General features: G+C 46.8%; 1 protein-coding gene across 1 annotated transcript in view; it reads right to left on the bottom strand.

Moving 5' to 3' along the window:
• Positions 1 to 16,876, bottom strand: part of PTGIS (prostaglandin I2 synthase) — a 45,970-nt gene that overhangs the window by 14,153 nt on the left and 14,941 nt on the right. The window contains exons 6-7 of the mRNA XM_060232973.1: positions 15,272 to 15,453; positions 4,369 to 4,537 (exon numbers count right to left, since the gene is read on the bottom strand). Coding sequence (XP_060088956.1) covers positions 4,369 to 4,537; positions 15,272 to 15,453 — 351 coding nt within the window. The remainder of the gene's footprint in view (positions 1 to 4,368; positions 4,538 to 15,271; positions 15,454 to 16,876) is intronic.

Below are 16,876 nucleotides of genomic sequence, written 5' to 3'. Positions count from 1 at the left end.
TGTTAAAGCTGCAGTACTGCCGTCTTAAGCTCTGCTCACGACCTGAGTTCGATCCCCGGTGAAAGGGGTTTTCAGGTAGCCAGCTCGAGGTTGACTCAGCCTTCCATCCTTCCGAAGTCGGTAAAATGAGTACCCAGCTTGCCGGGGGAAAGTGTAGATGACTGGGGAAGGCAATGGCAAACGCCCCGTTAAGGCAATGGCAAATGCCCCGTTAAGTCTGCCGTGAAAACGTTCTGAAAGCAACGTCACCCCAGAGTCGGACACGACTGGTGCTTGCACAGGGGACCTTTCCTTTTTCCTTAGGGTCATGGTGCTAATTTCTTAAGTTCCACACAGCTTTGCTTGTCATATGCTGTCCAAGCCTTCTTTAAAGGTTTTGATTTTAACTAGCCTAGTGGACGCCTCTTCTAGAAGCCACAAAAGCTCCTGGCACGGCCTGAAAAAGTGGTACTGCTGGAACAAATCAACCCGAGTTTAATAGCAGCAGCTTGGAGCAGATTTAATGAGATTTTTTTAAAAAAGAAAACTTGACCAGTGGCAATTATGCTGCTGTGCAGATGCATAAGATATGAACTGGAAGAAGAAGAAGCAACTTCATATAATTAGGTAGCAGGACCGTAGCCAGGATTTGGAAGATGGGGGGGGGGCATTTACATTTGGGGGGGGGCACTGATGTCCCCTGTGCCCCACATGACCTTTCCTCTAGTTGTTCTCCCTCTCTGACACCCTCCCCCCCAAGGAAGGGAGGGTGGCAATGAGAGTGACAGGTAGGAGAATGGGCAACAATCGGGGCTGGGAGAGAGGGGAAGGAGGCGAGAAGGCAGGGATCAGGGCTGGGAGGGAAGGGAAGAGGCCAGGAGAAGCCGGATCGGGGCTGGGACTGGGAGGGAGGGGTAGGAGATGGGGAGAAGACGGCGATCGAGGCTTGGAAGGGAGGGAGGGAAAGAGGCCAGAGGAAGCCGGTGATCCTGGGGCTGGGACTGAGGGGAAGGAGGCGGGGAGAAGGCGGCGATCAGGGCTTGGAAGGGAGGGAGAGAAACTGCAAAAGAGGCCAGGAGAAGTCAGCGATCCGGGCAGAAGCAGCCCCTTACCTCCCCACCAGTTAAAGGGCCCGATGATCAGCTGTTTCGCAGGCCCTTTAACTAGCACTGGGGCTGGGGCTGCTTCTGCCTCCAGCCTCGCAGTGCTATTTTAATGGCGGGGAAGGGAGGCTGGTGGCAAGGGGCAGGCAAGGAAGAGCTTCCCTTCCCTCCTCTCCTCTCCCTGCTGCTTTCCCTGCCTCCACCCTCCCTTCCTTCCCCACCATTAAAATAGCACGCAGGGCTGGAGGCAGAAGCAGCCCCAGCCCCTGTGCTAGTTAAAGGGCCCGTGAAACAGCTGATCAGGGGCCCTTTAACTCCAGCGGGAGGCTGGAACTGCTTCTGCCCTCGCCTGCCAAATGTTCACGGGGCCAGCAGCAGCCCCCAGAACCATGGCAGAGGCCCTGGGGGCTGCTTGGGGCCTCCAGTAAGGGGGCCTCACCCAGAAGTCGGGGAGCTGTGCCCTTACAGGCCCCCTCGTAGCTACAGGCCTGTTAGGTAGTTTAGTGGCGGAATTGTTGTGATCCAGGCAGCCATGAAGATCTTTGAAGGCGTTATGTTTATGTTTATTTAATTGTGGGTCCCTCCCCCCACCCCTATTTCTTAATGGGGTCACATTTGATATGTTGTAAATCTCTTGGATGAGGGTACACTATGCCAAAAGGCAAAGTGCAAATGTTTTAAGATAAATAAGTTATGCCTCTTTTTCTAAACATATAACTCTGGACTAATGGCAGGAGGACCTGGATAGCCAAGGCTAGCCTGATCTCAATAGTTCTTGGAAGTTAAGAAGGATCAGTCCTGGACACTGTTCGGATGGGAGACCACCAAGGAATACCAGGGCTGCTACGCAGAGGCAGGCAATGGCAAACCACCTCTGCTTGTCTCTTGGCTTGAGAACCCCATGGAGTTGCCATAAATTGGCTGCATCTTGACTGCAAAAGGAAGAAGGTGGTAGGGGATAAGTGAGATGATTATAGCTTTTTGCCCTTTGAAAAAACTGCATTTATCTACAATTCAGGCAAATACATTTCATTGTGAAAGGGTCACTCATGCAACTTTAAAAAAAAACGATTCTACAAGCTGTGGTTGATTTCCTGCATTGGCCAGAATCTTCATTCCCAAATGTTCCTCTTTCTCTGACTCTGCTGTATGTCAGCGATCCATCACACATTTGCATAAACAGTGCAGGAGAGATTCAACAACAATTTACATTGGCATGACACAGCAATGTAAAACAAAATGAAGGAACTAAAGATGAGATTGAACAAAATGTGGGGAGAGGATGGATGATGAACAGGGCTTTTTTTTTTTAGCAGGAACGCAGTTCCAGCTGGCTTGGTGTCAGGGGGTGTGGCCTAATATGTAAATGAGTTCCTGTTGGGCTTTTTCTACAAAAAAAGCCCTGATGGTGAAGATGTGGGTCAGCATCCCTCAGACACTCCATAGGACATCCTACATAGGAATGATTGAAGTTCAGCTCTGCTCAGGGCCAAGCTACGCTTTACGTTTTATAGCCAGAAATTCAGAGACTTGACTAACTTTCCCTGCAGCTGCAATAAATGGCACTTAAAAAATTTAGGGGCCCAGTTTGGCTTAGGATTCTGGCATTGGAGTAGGGTTGTCACTTCTGGGAAATGCCTGGAGATTTGTGGAGTGGAGCCTGGGAAAGGCAGGGCTTGGGGAGGGGAAGGGATGGCATTGTACCCTACTCGGCAGGGTACAAGCAGCCATCTTCCCTATCAGTTGGAGGTGAGTTGTAACAGCAGGAGCTCTCAGGTCCCACCAGGAGGTTGGCAACTATACATAGGGAAGAGGTTCTTCTGGTTGCCTCCTCCCACTATTACTGAGCCAAAATGTTCCCATTTGGGAGCTGCTGTGGCTGCAGGGAAAGTGACTCAGGTCTGGGGGATGTAATGTGTAGTTTGGCTCTGAGATGCCGAGCTCCACCAGCTCCTCTTTACTCTTCCTGGCTGGGAAAATAGGCCACATCTGGAGGTCACTTAGTGATGCTAGACAGCAGAGCTTCAAGCCAGATATTGAATGCCAGATATTGAATGCAAAACTGGCTTTCATCATTCCTTAGAAGGCTAAACTGGGCCTTGAACATTATTGGAGCAATAATGGGCCAAGCATATCTGGGAGCGAGACCTCCAGGACTTGCCAGCTGTTCTCCAGAGCTGTTCAAGTGTCAGCCTCCTCTGAATCTTGTTCAGCTTCTCATTGGTTTATGGCCTGACTGACACAGGGCACACAAAGTAAAACATGTCACTGTGCAATCATCACATGAGACATATGTACCCTGTTCTACGTAAGAGAGACCCCTGATGCATCAGATCAGTGGTCCATCTAGTCCAGCAGCCTGTTTCATGCAATCAACCAATTTTTCTGGAAGGTCCATAGAAAGGGCACAAAGGCCAAGGCCTTTCCTTGCTGCCGCCCCCTCCTACCACTGACATTCAGAGGCTGATTGTCTCTAGGTGGGGAACCTTTAAATCATCATGGCTACTGCAATCGCAGGCGTGAAGTTTCCCTGTAATAATTTTGCCTAGTAGCCATTGATGGATCTCTCCTCTATGGCTCTGTCTAGTCCCCTTTCAAAGCTATGTATGTTCATCGTCATCATTATGTCTCGGGGGCATAATGGCAGGGCTGCTAGTGTCCTGGCCCAGCTGGTGGAACTCCTGATGGCACTCAGGATAGCCAACTTTAAGAGGGGATTGGATAAAAATATGGAGCAGAGGCTGATCAGTGGCTATTAGCCAGTGTGTATATATATGTGTGTGTGTGTGTACGTATGTATATATGTATGTATATATACACACACACACACACATATTGGCCACTGTGTGACACAGAGTGTTGGACTGGATTGGCCACTGGCCGGATCCAACATGGCTTCTCTTATGTTCTTATGGGGAAGTGAATTTACAGTTTAACTGGTGTCATAAAATACAGTCAAGTCACACCTGACGCTTTTCAAGGTAAGAGATATTCCAAGGTGGTTTTCTATTGCCTGCCTCTGGATAGGGACCCTGGACTTCCTTGGTGGTTTCCCACCCAAATACTAACCAGGGCTAACCCTGCTTAGCTTCTGAGGTCTGATGAGATCTGACTAGCCTTGGCCATCCACGTCACAGCAACTCAATTACTCATTGAATCCATCCTGAATCTATTGTCCATGAACTTCGAAAAGATTCTCTTTATCCGCCTTCTTCACCCCACCCACCACAATTTTGCCAGACATACAAAGAAACCCAAAGGTAGCTCAGAAGAAGAAATTACTAACCAAAAATGGGTGTGTTGTCCAAAATCTCTTGGCTGGCAATCTGCATTTGTCCCATTGCTTGTCCTCTGGTTCTAAGTATTCCCTCCACTTCGCCTTGAACTGCTGCTTTGGCTGAGGGGTGTTTTAAAAGAAACAAGAGAAGCCAAAAGACAGCAGGTCCTGAATTGCTCTAAAAACAAGAATACCAGAACAGGAAATCAGTCATTTCTCTTTCTTTCATTTTCGGAAAGGCCCATGTACTAGTAACAACATCCACTATATCACACAGAAGCAAAGCACATCATTGTAAATATCATTTTTGTTAGAGGAGAACATCTATTTCATCTCTAATGTGAAAGGTCTGAGTTGGCAGTTGACCGAAATAACAGAGAATGGGTTCTCCAAAGATGACTGTGAAGAGCTGATAAACATATTTCAAGTGCTTGTGCATTAGTAACGACAGTATTCTCAGAATGAAACTCTTGGCTCAGAAACCTGAAGGATCAAACAGTTCTTTTGTTAGAAAGATGATAACAGAAGGAACAGGTCAAGCACTGGAAATTAAGACAGGCATCTGACCCCAAAGCTATAAAATTAAATGATTTGAGTGGAAATGAGAATACATATTTTTTTCTAGAGAATGGAAAATGGCATGACAGAGGCACTACACAAAGAAATGAAACACCATTTTTCTACTAGACGGATTAAAAATTAATTCTATCTGTTAATGTTAATTGATACTTGAATCTTTGTTCTTCTTGGACCAGGCTATCTGGTTTAGAGTTCCAGGAGGTCAGAGAAAGGAGGGATTATAACTAGGGTTGCTAGCTCAGGGTTGGGAAACGCCTGGAGATTTTGGGGGTGGAGCCTCAGGAGGGCGGGCTTAATGGAAAGGAGAGACTTCAATGGGCTAAAATGGCCATTGGGAAGGGGCAGTGGCTCAGTGGTAGAGCATCTGCTTGATAAGCAGAAGGTCCCAGCTTCAATCCCCGCCATCTCCAACTAAAAAGGATCCAGGCAAGTAGGCATGAAAAACCTCAGCTTGAGACCCTGGGGAGCTACTGCCAGTCTGAGTAGACAATACTGACTTTGATGGACTGAGGGTCTGATTCAGTACAAGACAATTTCATGTGTGTGTGTGTGTGTATAGAGAGAGTTCATATGTTCAAAATGCCATGAAGCCTGCCTTCCAGTTTGTAGCCTGGAGATGAATTGTAATGCCAGGAGTTCTCCAGCCACTACCTGGAGGTTTGCAGTCTTAATTAACCAACATGCAACTTTTTGTCTTTTATTGCATGGGCCAGGCTGGTGCTGATGCTGGGGGTCTTAGCCATGGCTGTTACCTGCTGGACCCAACCAGGTAGGGGCTGGTGTGGATAAGAACCCTTATCTTTCTCCTGCCTTCTCTTCAGATTCATCAGAGTCATGGTACCTTGGTGCATTCTAGTAAATAGATGGCCTCAGTGCTGGCCATCAATAATGAGAAAGAGCATCCGAAGTACTGGGTAACAGGAGAGGCAGAGAAGAGGAAAGAGATTCTCAGCTGTTCCTCTGCTTGGCCAGCACTCAGCTTAGCCTGGTCTGGACAGTAAGGGCAGAGAAGAGGAAAGGAAAAAATGAATAAATTCAAAAAACTGATATGGACATGAACAAAATAATGAAAACAAATTTGTAAAGTTCACTTCCATTCACAGGCTTTGAGGTTTTTTTTTTTTTTTTAGTGCTTTAGTAAAATCTATTTGACCACCAAAGACAGTGAGGCAAAACAAGCAGCTGTGGAAACCACAAGAAAGCATGCTACTCCATCTCACCTTCTACTCTTAAGGGAGGGGGGAATGTAATCTGTTTCTCTAGGCCTCTATTCACTTCAGTAAGATTCTCCAAAATGAAGTGAGTTGGCGAACTAGCATGGTGGGTTTTTTTGAGCTTGGCATCAGAGGGTGTGGCCCAATATGCTAATATGTTCCTGCTGGGCTTTTTATACCAAAAAAAGCCCTGTGTGAAATAATGGTGACATCAGGGGTGTGGCCTAACATGCAAATGAGTTCCTGCTGGACTTTTTCTACCAAAAAAACTCTGGCGGTCAGAGTGTTGGACTATCATGGGGGGGAGTGGCCAGAACACTGGACAAGGACTTGGGAAATGCATGTTCAAATCTGCATTTTGCCTTGAAATGTGCTGGGTTACCTTGGTCAGTCTACCCTACCACAAAGGGTCACTGTCAGGATAAAATTGGTTAGAGGCATGGGTATGCTCATGTTGACTCTTTGGAGGCAGGTGTGAATAACACCCCCCCACAATAAAATAGACATGCTGCAGTTTGTTATCTGGAAATGACATCTCTGAATCCTATGAGATGTCTTCAGTGACGATGATGATGTCTTTAGTTAGGAAGTGCTGTAAGACTTTTATTTGCCAGAACTTTTAATGGAGTGTAGGTTGTAAGCACTTCTATCTGTTACATTCTATTAGGTTTTATAAGGTTGGGTTTAACTGTTGTTTGATATGCTAATTATGTATTGTAAGCTGTTTTGAACCATGGGGAACAGAGGACTGTAAATTAATTAATTAATTAATAAAGAAGAAGATAAGAGATTGGAGTTATCCCCTGTCATTCACTCAGAGTCTCAGAACAGTTTATAATCTCCTTCCTTTCCTCTCCCCACAACAGGCACCCGGTGAGGTAGGTGAGGCTGAGAGAGCTCTGACAAAACTGATCTTGAGAGAACAGCTCTAAGAGAACTGCGACTGATCCAAGTCACCCAGCTGCTGCATGTAGATGAGCGGCAATCAAACCCAGTTCTCCAGATTAGAGTCCACCACTCTTAACCACTACACCAAACTGGGTCTCAAATAAATAATGGAGGAGACCTGTGTTCATCACCTTTGGTGGTGTCATGGACACTAGCCAATAGATGGCACGTAGATGCATTCAAACAACTGATCAACAAAGCACTCGGAATCACAGTGATCTGGTTAGCCAGGAGAGAGGATCAGAGCCTTCCAGCAACAGTATACAGCAACCAGGGCTTTTTTTCTGGAAAAAGAACTGCCAGAACTCTCAAGAGGGAAATGAAGGAGAAACACACAGGTGCACCTCATGAACTTTTAAACATTTCTTGCGAATTCTGTTTCCACAAAGAGGTTCCAGAACTCTGTTCTACCATGTTCCCCCAGAAAAAAAGCCCTGACTGCAACTGAGTTGGGGAGAAGGTGGCAGCATCCCTGAAAGGGAAACCTTCTTTGGTGAGTGGGCATATCTGGATCCTATGTATCAACTGACAAAGCAGGAAAAGACCTGTTGAGACGACATGACGTTATGTATTAGGGCAACAATGGACATACATTCAGATCTACTGATAGGTTTGTTTCCCCCCCAAGGCATATTGCTCTTTAGACAAGGACCACTGAATCACTGCAGGCTGCAGGCAAAGATTGGTCGGTATATAATTTCCAAGCGGTAAATTACAGAGTAGAGATTGGCAGCAATAAAAAATATTGGCTGGCCATCTTGAATCAATATGTGAAATGAATGCTTCCTCCTTCACACTCGCAGCACACCGTCCATCACTTGGTGTGCAACTCTATCTTCCCTCCCTGCTTTTTATCCCTCCGCCTTCTCTCTGTTCGCTCCCATGCCTGCAGCCTGGCAATAAACAGTCCCTGTGAGAGATGCTTCCTCTGAAAACTCTCATTTTACCCTCCTCCTGCAGCTGCGTTTTATGCTTTCCCTTCAGAAGCACTCATTAACATCACAGTTGTAGCGTAAGAGCTGACTTACAGGCATGGGTTGAACCGTATGACACAGAGCAATGTACTCCGGAATAATTGGATAGGGCTGTGACTGTTCCCCCCGCCCTTTCAGTACTGTTTCTGAATAGGTCAAAGGGACTCAGCTAGGTCTGCCAGCCTCCAGGTGGGGCCTGGAGATTTCCCACTTTTACAACTGATCTACAGCTGACAGAGATCATATCCCCTGGAGAAAATGGCTGCTTTGAAGAGTGGACTCTCTGGCACTCCAACATGCTGAGAGAGCTCTGACAGAATCTGCATTTTGCCCTACCTGGTATTACATTTTATGACACACATGCCCTGGCCTGACAAGGTCTCATTTATGTCAGATCTGGCCCTCATAACAAATGAGTTCAACACCCCTAGAGGAAAAGGTTCTGTAAAAGACATAAAACAGTAGATCTCAAAGTAAGCTTGGAATGACTGACAGCTGCAACATCTGAATAGTACTTGCTATTCAAAAATACTGGTATTCATTACAACCCTCACCACAGCTATGTTCTCCTTTTGCTATACTTCCTGCATTTCCATTCTATCAGTTGTAGAAATGAATGGAATAAATTTGTATTAAGCTGAAAAAAAATGAAATAAATAAATAAAATCGTTTCCTAATTTGCAGCTGATACTGAATTGGGAGGGGTAGCAAATGTAGTAGAAGACACAGTCAAGATACAGGATAACCCTGACAGGCTGGAAAAATGGGCTAAAAAAAAATAAAATGAATTTTAATGGGGATAAATGTAAAATTCTGCATTTGGGTAGGAAAAATCCAATGTGTCCTTATAGGATGAGGGATTGTCTTGGAGCCAGTTTGGTGTAGTGGTTAAGTGTGCGGACTCTTATCTGGGAGAACCGGGTTTGATTCCCCACTACTCCACTTGGAGCTGCTGGAATGGCCTTGGGTCAGCCATAGCTCTTGTAGAGCTGCCCTTGGAAGGGCAGTTGCTGTGAGAGCTCTCTCAGCCCCACCCACCTCACAGGGTGTCTGTTGTGGGGAGAGAAGATATAGGAGATCGTAAGCTGCTCTGAGTCTCTGATTCAGAGAGAAGGGTGGGGGTATAAATCTGCAATTCTAGTATATGTGAAAAGGATCTAGGGGTCTCAGTGGACTGTACACTGAACATGAGTCATCAGTGTGATGTGGTAACTAAAAAGGCAAATGCAGTTTTGGGACACAAAACAGAAGTATCGTGTCCGGATCACACAAAGTGATGGTATCACTTTACTCTGCTCTACCTAAAGGATTGTGTTCAGTTTTGGGCACCACAGTTTAAGAAGGACATAGACAAGCTGGAATGTGTCCAGAGGAGGGCAACAAAGACAGTGAGGGGTCTGGAGACCAAGTCCTACAAGGAAAGGCTAAAGGAGCTGGGTATGTTTAGCCTGGAGAGGAGATGACTGAGAGGTGATATGATCCCCTTCTTCAAGTACCTGAAGAGTTGTCATAGAGGGGATGGTGCAGAGTTGTTTTCTGTTGCCCCAAGAAGGTTGGACCAGAACCAATGGGATGAAATTGAATAAGAAGAGTTTTTAACTAAACATTAGGAAGAACTTCCTGACAGAGCATTTTCTAAGTGGAATAGGCTTCCTCAGGTGGTGGCAGGCTCTCCTTCCTTGGAGGTTTTTAAACAGAGGCTAGATGGCCATCTGACAGCAATGCTGGTTCTATGAACTTGGATCATGAGAGGGAGGGCAGGAAGGGTTGCATCAGTGCTTATTTCTTGTGGCCTTTTTTTTTAAACATATCTAGGAAAATTTATTTATTTATTTATTTATTTATTTATTTGGGATTTCTATCCCGCCCTTCCCACGAATGGCTCAGGGCGGCTTCCAACAATTAATCAAACTTAAAATTAAACAATTTCAAATATAAAACAGTTAAATAGTTAAACAGTTAAAACATTAAAACAAAGTAATTCAGTTTCCTGTAAAAAGATGGCTGGCCAGTTTCCTCAAGTTGTTATCCTGGCTAAATGTAGGCTAGGTATAGGCTAGCCGGAAGAGGGTCGTCTTACAGGCCCTGCGGAACTGCGCCAAGTCCCGCAGGGCTCTCACCTCTTCCGGCAGCTGATTCCACCATACGGGGGCCATAACGGAGAAAGCCCTTTCCCTGGTGGCTTTCAGACGGGCTTCTTTTGGCCCGGGGATAGTGAGGAGATTTTGTGTTCCTGACCTCAGTGCTCTCTGGGGAACATGTGGGGAGAGACGGTCCTTCAGGTAGGCAGGTCCCAGGCCATATAGGGCTTTAAAGGTAATAACCAGCACCTTGTACCGGACTCGGTATATCACTGGAAGCCAGTGCAGAGTCCGGAGACCCGGCTGGATGTGTTCCCACTTTGGGAGACCCAATAACAGCCGGGCCGCGGCATTCTGCACCAGCTGCAGTTTCCGGGTCCGAGACAAGGGCAGCCCCATGTAGAGGGCGTTGCAGTAGTCCAACCTTGAAATGCTATTTGCAACTTTGTTTCTCCGGGCCAGTTTTGCCAGGGATCTTGGAAGTTTTTTATATATAAATATTATTTATTGTCATTCTTCTGGGCATGGAGCAAATGTCACTGGGAAGTATTTGTGAATTTCCTGCATTGTGCAAGGGGTTGGGCTAGATGACCCTGGTAGTGCCTTCCAATTCTATGATTGTATGAAATTGAAGACTCTGAAAAAGGCACTCTAAAGGCCAAATGAAGCTAAAAGAAAATCAAGAGAACCACCCACTTATCGCTAACCTTCATTTCTGTTCCAGCCTTGCAATTTATTGAGATGTAGGAACATGTTGACCTTTCAGTGTTTGCAAGGAGCATTACATTAAGTCAATTGTAAAGACGAGGCCTTTTCTGACTTTTTCAGTCAATGCTCAGGAGGAGCGAGTGGCAAAGTGGAGGAGAGCCGCCAGAAAAGGTTCGCTGCAGCCTGGAGACAGAAGGTGGCTCCATCTGCAGTAAGAAATGGAGTATATGCACCTCACTGCATGGAGTAGCTATCACATCACAAGCAGGATTGCCAACAGGCCAGGAGGAAAATGTTCTGTCCTTTTAATGAGAGCTTCACTCTGTAGAAATGGGCAGGTGAAGCTCTTTATGGCATGGAGACAAACAATGTTACCTAGTAAATAACATTCCCGTGAGCCTCTTTTAAAGAGACATTTTTTTTTTCTCCAGGCATTTGGAAACCCTAATCCAGAGATCCCCGATGTACAGGGTTGCTGGTTCCCCCTGGTCACTGGCAGGAGATGAGGGGAGGGTTGCCTGATCCAGGGTGGGCAACTACTGGAGATTTGAGGGTGGAGCCTGGGGAAGTCAGGGACCTCAGTGAATGTAATGTCACAGAAATCTACCCTCCAAAGCAGCCATTTTCTCCCAGGGGGCTGATCTCTGTAGTCTGGAAATGAGCTGTAATTCGGGGGATTCCCCAGATCCCACCTGGAAACTGACATCCCTACCAATGTGGTTGGTGCCCATGGCTGCCAATGCTGCCAAGTGTTTTTAGAAAGTTGGGCTTTTGCTAGCTAGCCATTGCTTTGCTAACAGCAGCTGCCACAGGACAAGGATCTTCACTGCATGACTGAAGGTAAGCTGTGAGAAAAAGATGATTTATACCCCACCCTGCACTCTGAATCTCAAAGTCTCAGCGGCTTACAATCTCCTTTACCTTCCCCCTCCCCACAACAGACACCCTGTGAGGTAGGTGGGGGTGAGAGAGCTCTCCCAGAAGCTGTCCTTTCAAGGCCATTCCAGCAACTGCAAGTGGAGGAGTGGGGAATCAAACCCAGTTCTCCCAGATAAGAGTCTACACACTACACACTACACCAAACCACATGTCCATTGTATGAGATATCCTTAAAGTAAATAACTCCCTCCCTCCCTTTATAAGGAGAACTTTATATGTCACTTTGAGTCCCCCACTGGGGAGAAAAAGCAGGGTATAAATGAAGTAAACAAACATACACATTTATGACTCGGGGAGGTTCACTATACAAAAATGTTAACAGCCTTGTCATGCAGGGGCTGTAGCTCAGGGGAAGAGCCTCTGTTTTGCATGCAGAAGGTCCCAAGTCCAGTCCCTGGCAACTGGTTATGTGAAAGATCCCTGCCTGAGACCCTGGAAAGCTGCTGCCAGTTTGAGTAGACAACACTGACCTTGATGGACCAATAGTCTGATTCAGTATAAGGCAGTTTCATATGTCTTCTGGTTACAACCAAGGCTGGAAATCATCACCCCGAGATGACAGAGCCCTTTTAGAATCCAGCCAATGCAGTTCCATGCCAAATGAAGGGTAAAAGAAACACTTGATGGATTAGCGCTGTGTGCTTCTCAAGGCTTTTCGTTTTAAAATTGTGATGATTAAGTGAAATGCAATACAGCCCGGCTGTTGCTAGCAAGTGCACTGATGGTACATTAAATCCAGCTGTGGAGCGCAGGGCCTGAATAATTCATGCCGTTTGGGTGGGGGACTGTACTCCTCTCAAGTTTTCAAGAAAGAGGGGGTTGCTTTCTTGAAATTAAAGTGCAGGCATTTAGGAGGGGAATGTACTCAGGCGTTGGCTTTTAATTATTCACGTAGGGAGCAAATGAGTTGAGTTTTCAAAATAAAATAAAAGTTGCTTCTACCTCCTCAGCATTCCAGAATGCTTCCTGTATGTTTTCCAGGGAAGCCTTGCCTTGAGCTGCTGGGAAATGGCAGAGGGTGCTGTCATTTGGGGCAGATCCAATTGGGGAAGTGCAAGATATTCTCAGTTTGCAACAATCAGCCAGTGCTGTGGCTTTTAAGTTGCATAACTGGAAAGCCAGGGGTGCCATGGCTTTGTCAGGGATCAGATCATTATTCAGGGGCCGCTTTATTAAAAACGACTTTGACTGACAGCAGCTGTCCAGAGTCAGAGGCTGAGGTATTCCACATCACCTCTCCCTTTCACCTGGAGATGCCGGGAATTGAATCTATGATCTTCTGCAAAGCAGAGGCTTTCCATACATGGTTGCCACCTCTGGACTGGGAAATACATAGAAATTTTTGGAGTGGAGGCTGGGGAGGGCAGGCTTTGGCGAATGGAGGGACCTCGGTAGGATATAATGTTGACTGTCTGGAGATCAATTGTAATAGCTGAAGATCACCAGCTACCACCTGAAGGTTGGCAACCAACCTCTCTCTGTGTGGACGACTAAAGGTTATTAGTTGGCCAGTCCTGCATGTGTGTGTGTTGTGGTGTAGTGGTGTAGTGGTTAGTGTGTCATGCTAGGATCTGAGAGAGCCAAGTTCAAGTCCCACTTGTGCCATTGAAGCTTGTTGGGTGACCCTGGGACGATCATACATGCTAGGGTTGCCAGGTCCAATTCAAGAAATATCTGGGGACTTTGGGGTTAGAACCAGGAGCAAGGTTGTGACAAGCATGATTGAACTCCAATGGGAGTTCTGGCCACCACATTAAATGTGACTGCACACCTTTTAAATGCCTTCCCTCTATTGGAAATAATGAAGAATAGGGGCACCTTCTTTGGGGGATCATAGACTTGAACCCCTTGGTCCAATCTTTTTAAAACGTGGAGGGTGTTTTGAGGAGAGGCACTGAATGCTATGTTGCAAATTTGGGGCTTCTACCTAAAAAAAACCCCACCCCCCACCCCGAGCCCCAGATACCCACGGATCAATTCTCCATTATACCCTATGGGAATTGGTCTCCATAGGGAATAATGGAGTGCCCCGCAGACATTTTCCCCCCTCCCCACTTTCTGATGACGGGGGAGGGCCTCCAAACTGGGGGATCCCCTGTCCCCACCTGAGGATTGGCAACCCTAATATATTCTACCTAACCGACCTCATGGAGTGTTGTGAGGATAGAATGGAGGAGAGGAGAATGATGGGAACCCCTGGGGAGAAAGGTGGGTTGTATGTGAAACAAACAAATAATTATTTGCAATGTGCAGGATGACAGCCTGGTACATGGTATGGCATAGAAAGTGCTCCTTGAAGTGGAAGAAGAAGGGGGAGGTTACGACTGAGAAAGTTACAACTGACTCAAGGTCACTCCAGCAGTTGTATGTGGAGAAGTGGGGAATTGAACCCAGTTCTCCCAAAGAAGTGCCTGTGCACTTAATCACTACACCAAACTGACTCTCTAGCAGCATGCCAAAGGACCAAGTCAACACTCAAGCAGAAACTAGCACAAAGTGACAGAGGAGAAGTGCATATGACCCTGTATAAGCCAATGCACAAAGAGAGGGAGAGAGAGCAGGACCAAGGTGGCCTCACTCCCACATGTTTGTTCACCCCCTCAAAGAAATGTAACAGGTTAGTGAGGCAAGATCTTCCCTTACAGAACCCATGCTGAGTCTTCCTCAATAACCCGTGTTCATCAGTGTGCCTACTCATTCTGTCCTTGATAATGGTTTCTACCAGCTTTCCTGGTATTGAAGTCAGACTGACTGGCCTGTAATTTCCCGGATCTCCTCTGGAACCCTTTTTAAAGATGGGGGTGACATTTGCTACCTTCCATTCCTCAGGAACAGAGGCAGATATCAATGAAATATTACATATTTTTGTCAGAAGATCCACAAGTTCAACTTTGAGTGCTTTCAGAACTCTTGGATGTATGCCATCCGGACCTGGTGACTTATTAGTTTTTAATTCGTCTATCAGTTGTAGGACTCCTCTCTTCTCACTCTCTGCTGAGCACTTATTAAGCAGGCAGATTTCTGCAGGTTTTCATAAAAGAAATGGATCTATACAGAGAGCGTAGCACTTGGATGTTCTTGTTGTATTTGCATTTTCACTGGACTGAAAGTGTGTTGTTTTTAGCTGTAAAATCACAGCTGATTTATGGTGACCCCTACTGGGGTTTTCAAGGCAAGAGATGTTCAGAGGTGGTTTGCCATTGCTGACCTCCGCCTCATGGCCCTGGTATCCCTTGCTGGTCTCCCATCCAAATACTGACCAGAGCCAACCCTGCTTAACTTCTCAGATCTGACAAGATCAGACTAGCCTGGGCCTTCCAGGCCAGGCTGAACATGTGTACACTCCTCGTTTTGACCTTGTGCATTCTACACTGCTAAGAGCCATTTGGTCACAGTTGCTTATCTCTGGGTATTGATACAAAGAGAGAAACTTACAGCTAGAATCATAAAAAAGGGTCCAGTACAGTACCTGAGTGCTCCAGAGCTGTAACAGCATGGCTCTTGTTTGCATGTCTTCATCCACTCCTAGGCTGACCAAGTGCTGCTGATAGCTCTCTAGCCAAACACTTCTGTTTGCTCTGCAATTCAGGCTTTTGACAGAGAGTAGCTTCCAGAGATTCTTCCTGATGCTGCTGAACACCTTCTTTTCCGCTGCAGGGAGAAACGGCAGAAATAGAAATAGTACTATTATAACTGAGCTAGTACTTTATCCTTCCTTCAAGGAGTCCAGACTCTAGAGCACATACATGAGATTATTTTATTTTATTCTCTATCCTGTGTGAAGAAACAAACATTACTAGAATAGTTTCAGAAGGCTGAACTTGGCCGGCTCCAATTGGATTGACAGATCAAAACCTTCCTTGCAGCTCTGCCACAGGAGGTGGCAGCGGCTACAAGCATAGCCAGCTTTAAGAGGGGATTGGATAAAAATATGGAGCAGAGGCTGATCAGTGGCTATTAGCCAGTGTGTATATATATGTGTGTGTGTGTGTACGTATGTATATATGTATGTATATATACACACACACACACACATATTGGCTACTGTGTGACACAGAGTGTTGGACTGGATGGGCCATTGGCCTGATCCAAAATGGCTTCTCTTATGTTCTCTCTTTTATGTAGGTAAGTCAGGGTCAACAGCTCTGGTTTGGGAAATGCCTTGGAAATTTGGAGCACTGGGACCTGGAGAGGGCAGGTTTTGGAGAAGGAGGGATCATAGCAGGATATAATGCCATAGAGACCACCCCCCGGGATACTTGGTCTTCCACCAATCACGGACTAGCGGGTGGGGGGGAGGGGTAGCGTTACTCATACGGGGGGGTTACTCCTTTCGGGCTCTCCCGGACCCAAAGATTGATGGTATCGAATGCACCGGTCTGGCGTGGGAGGTTGGAGAGGGGTTGGCTGTTTGGCTGGTGTACCATCCGCCTAACGCACCAGCTAACGCCTTACCATCACTATTGGAGGCAGTGGCGGGCTGGGCGTTGGAGTTCCCGGGGCTTATGGTCCTGGGTGATTTCAATGTCCATGCCGACGACATGGCCTCCACTCAGGCGATGGACCTAGTGTCTTCCATGGAGACACTGGGGCTCTCTCAATTTGTCACGACTCCCACGCACCAGGCCGGGCACACATTAGACCTGATCTTCGCGTCCGGGATTTTGGTGAACAATATCGCTGTTGAAGCGGCTCCATGGTCGGATCACCTAGCCCTTAAGGCCCATGTGGGGACGCCGCCCCAACCCTGTATGGGCGGAGAGCCTATTTTGGCTCGCCCCTGGGGCCTGATGGACCCGGAACGGTTCCAAATGGCCCTGAGGGATCCCTGGCCCACTAGCAATTCCCTCAATAGCCTGGTGGAGACCTGGCAAGGCCAGCTATCCAGGGCCATCGACGAAATTGCACCCCGGCGTCCTCTGCGCCCTCGTGTGAGGCTGGCTCCATGGTACACCTTGAAGCTGCGCCAGCTGAAACAAGGGCTCATACGACTAGAGAGGCAGTGGAGACATACTCGGGACGAAGCAACAAGAACATCCTACAGAACGTTTATGAAGTCTTATGAGATGGCAGT

This window comes from Heteronotia binoei, chromosome 2 (assembly GCF_032191835.1).
Source record: "Heteronotia binoei isolate CCM8104 ecotype False Entrance Well chromosome 2, APGP_CSIRO_Hbin_v1, whole genome shotgun sequence".
NCBI lineage: Eukaryota > Metazoa > Chordata > Lepidosauria > Squamata > Gekkonidae > Heteronotia > Heteronotia binoei.
The sequence above is the reverse complement of the archived record's forward strand: the minus strand, read 5'-3'. Positions and strand labels throughout refer to the sequence as shown.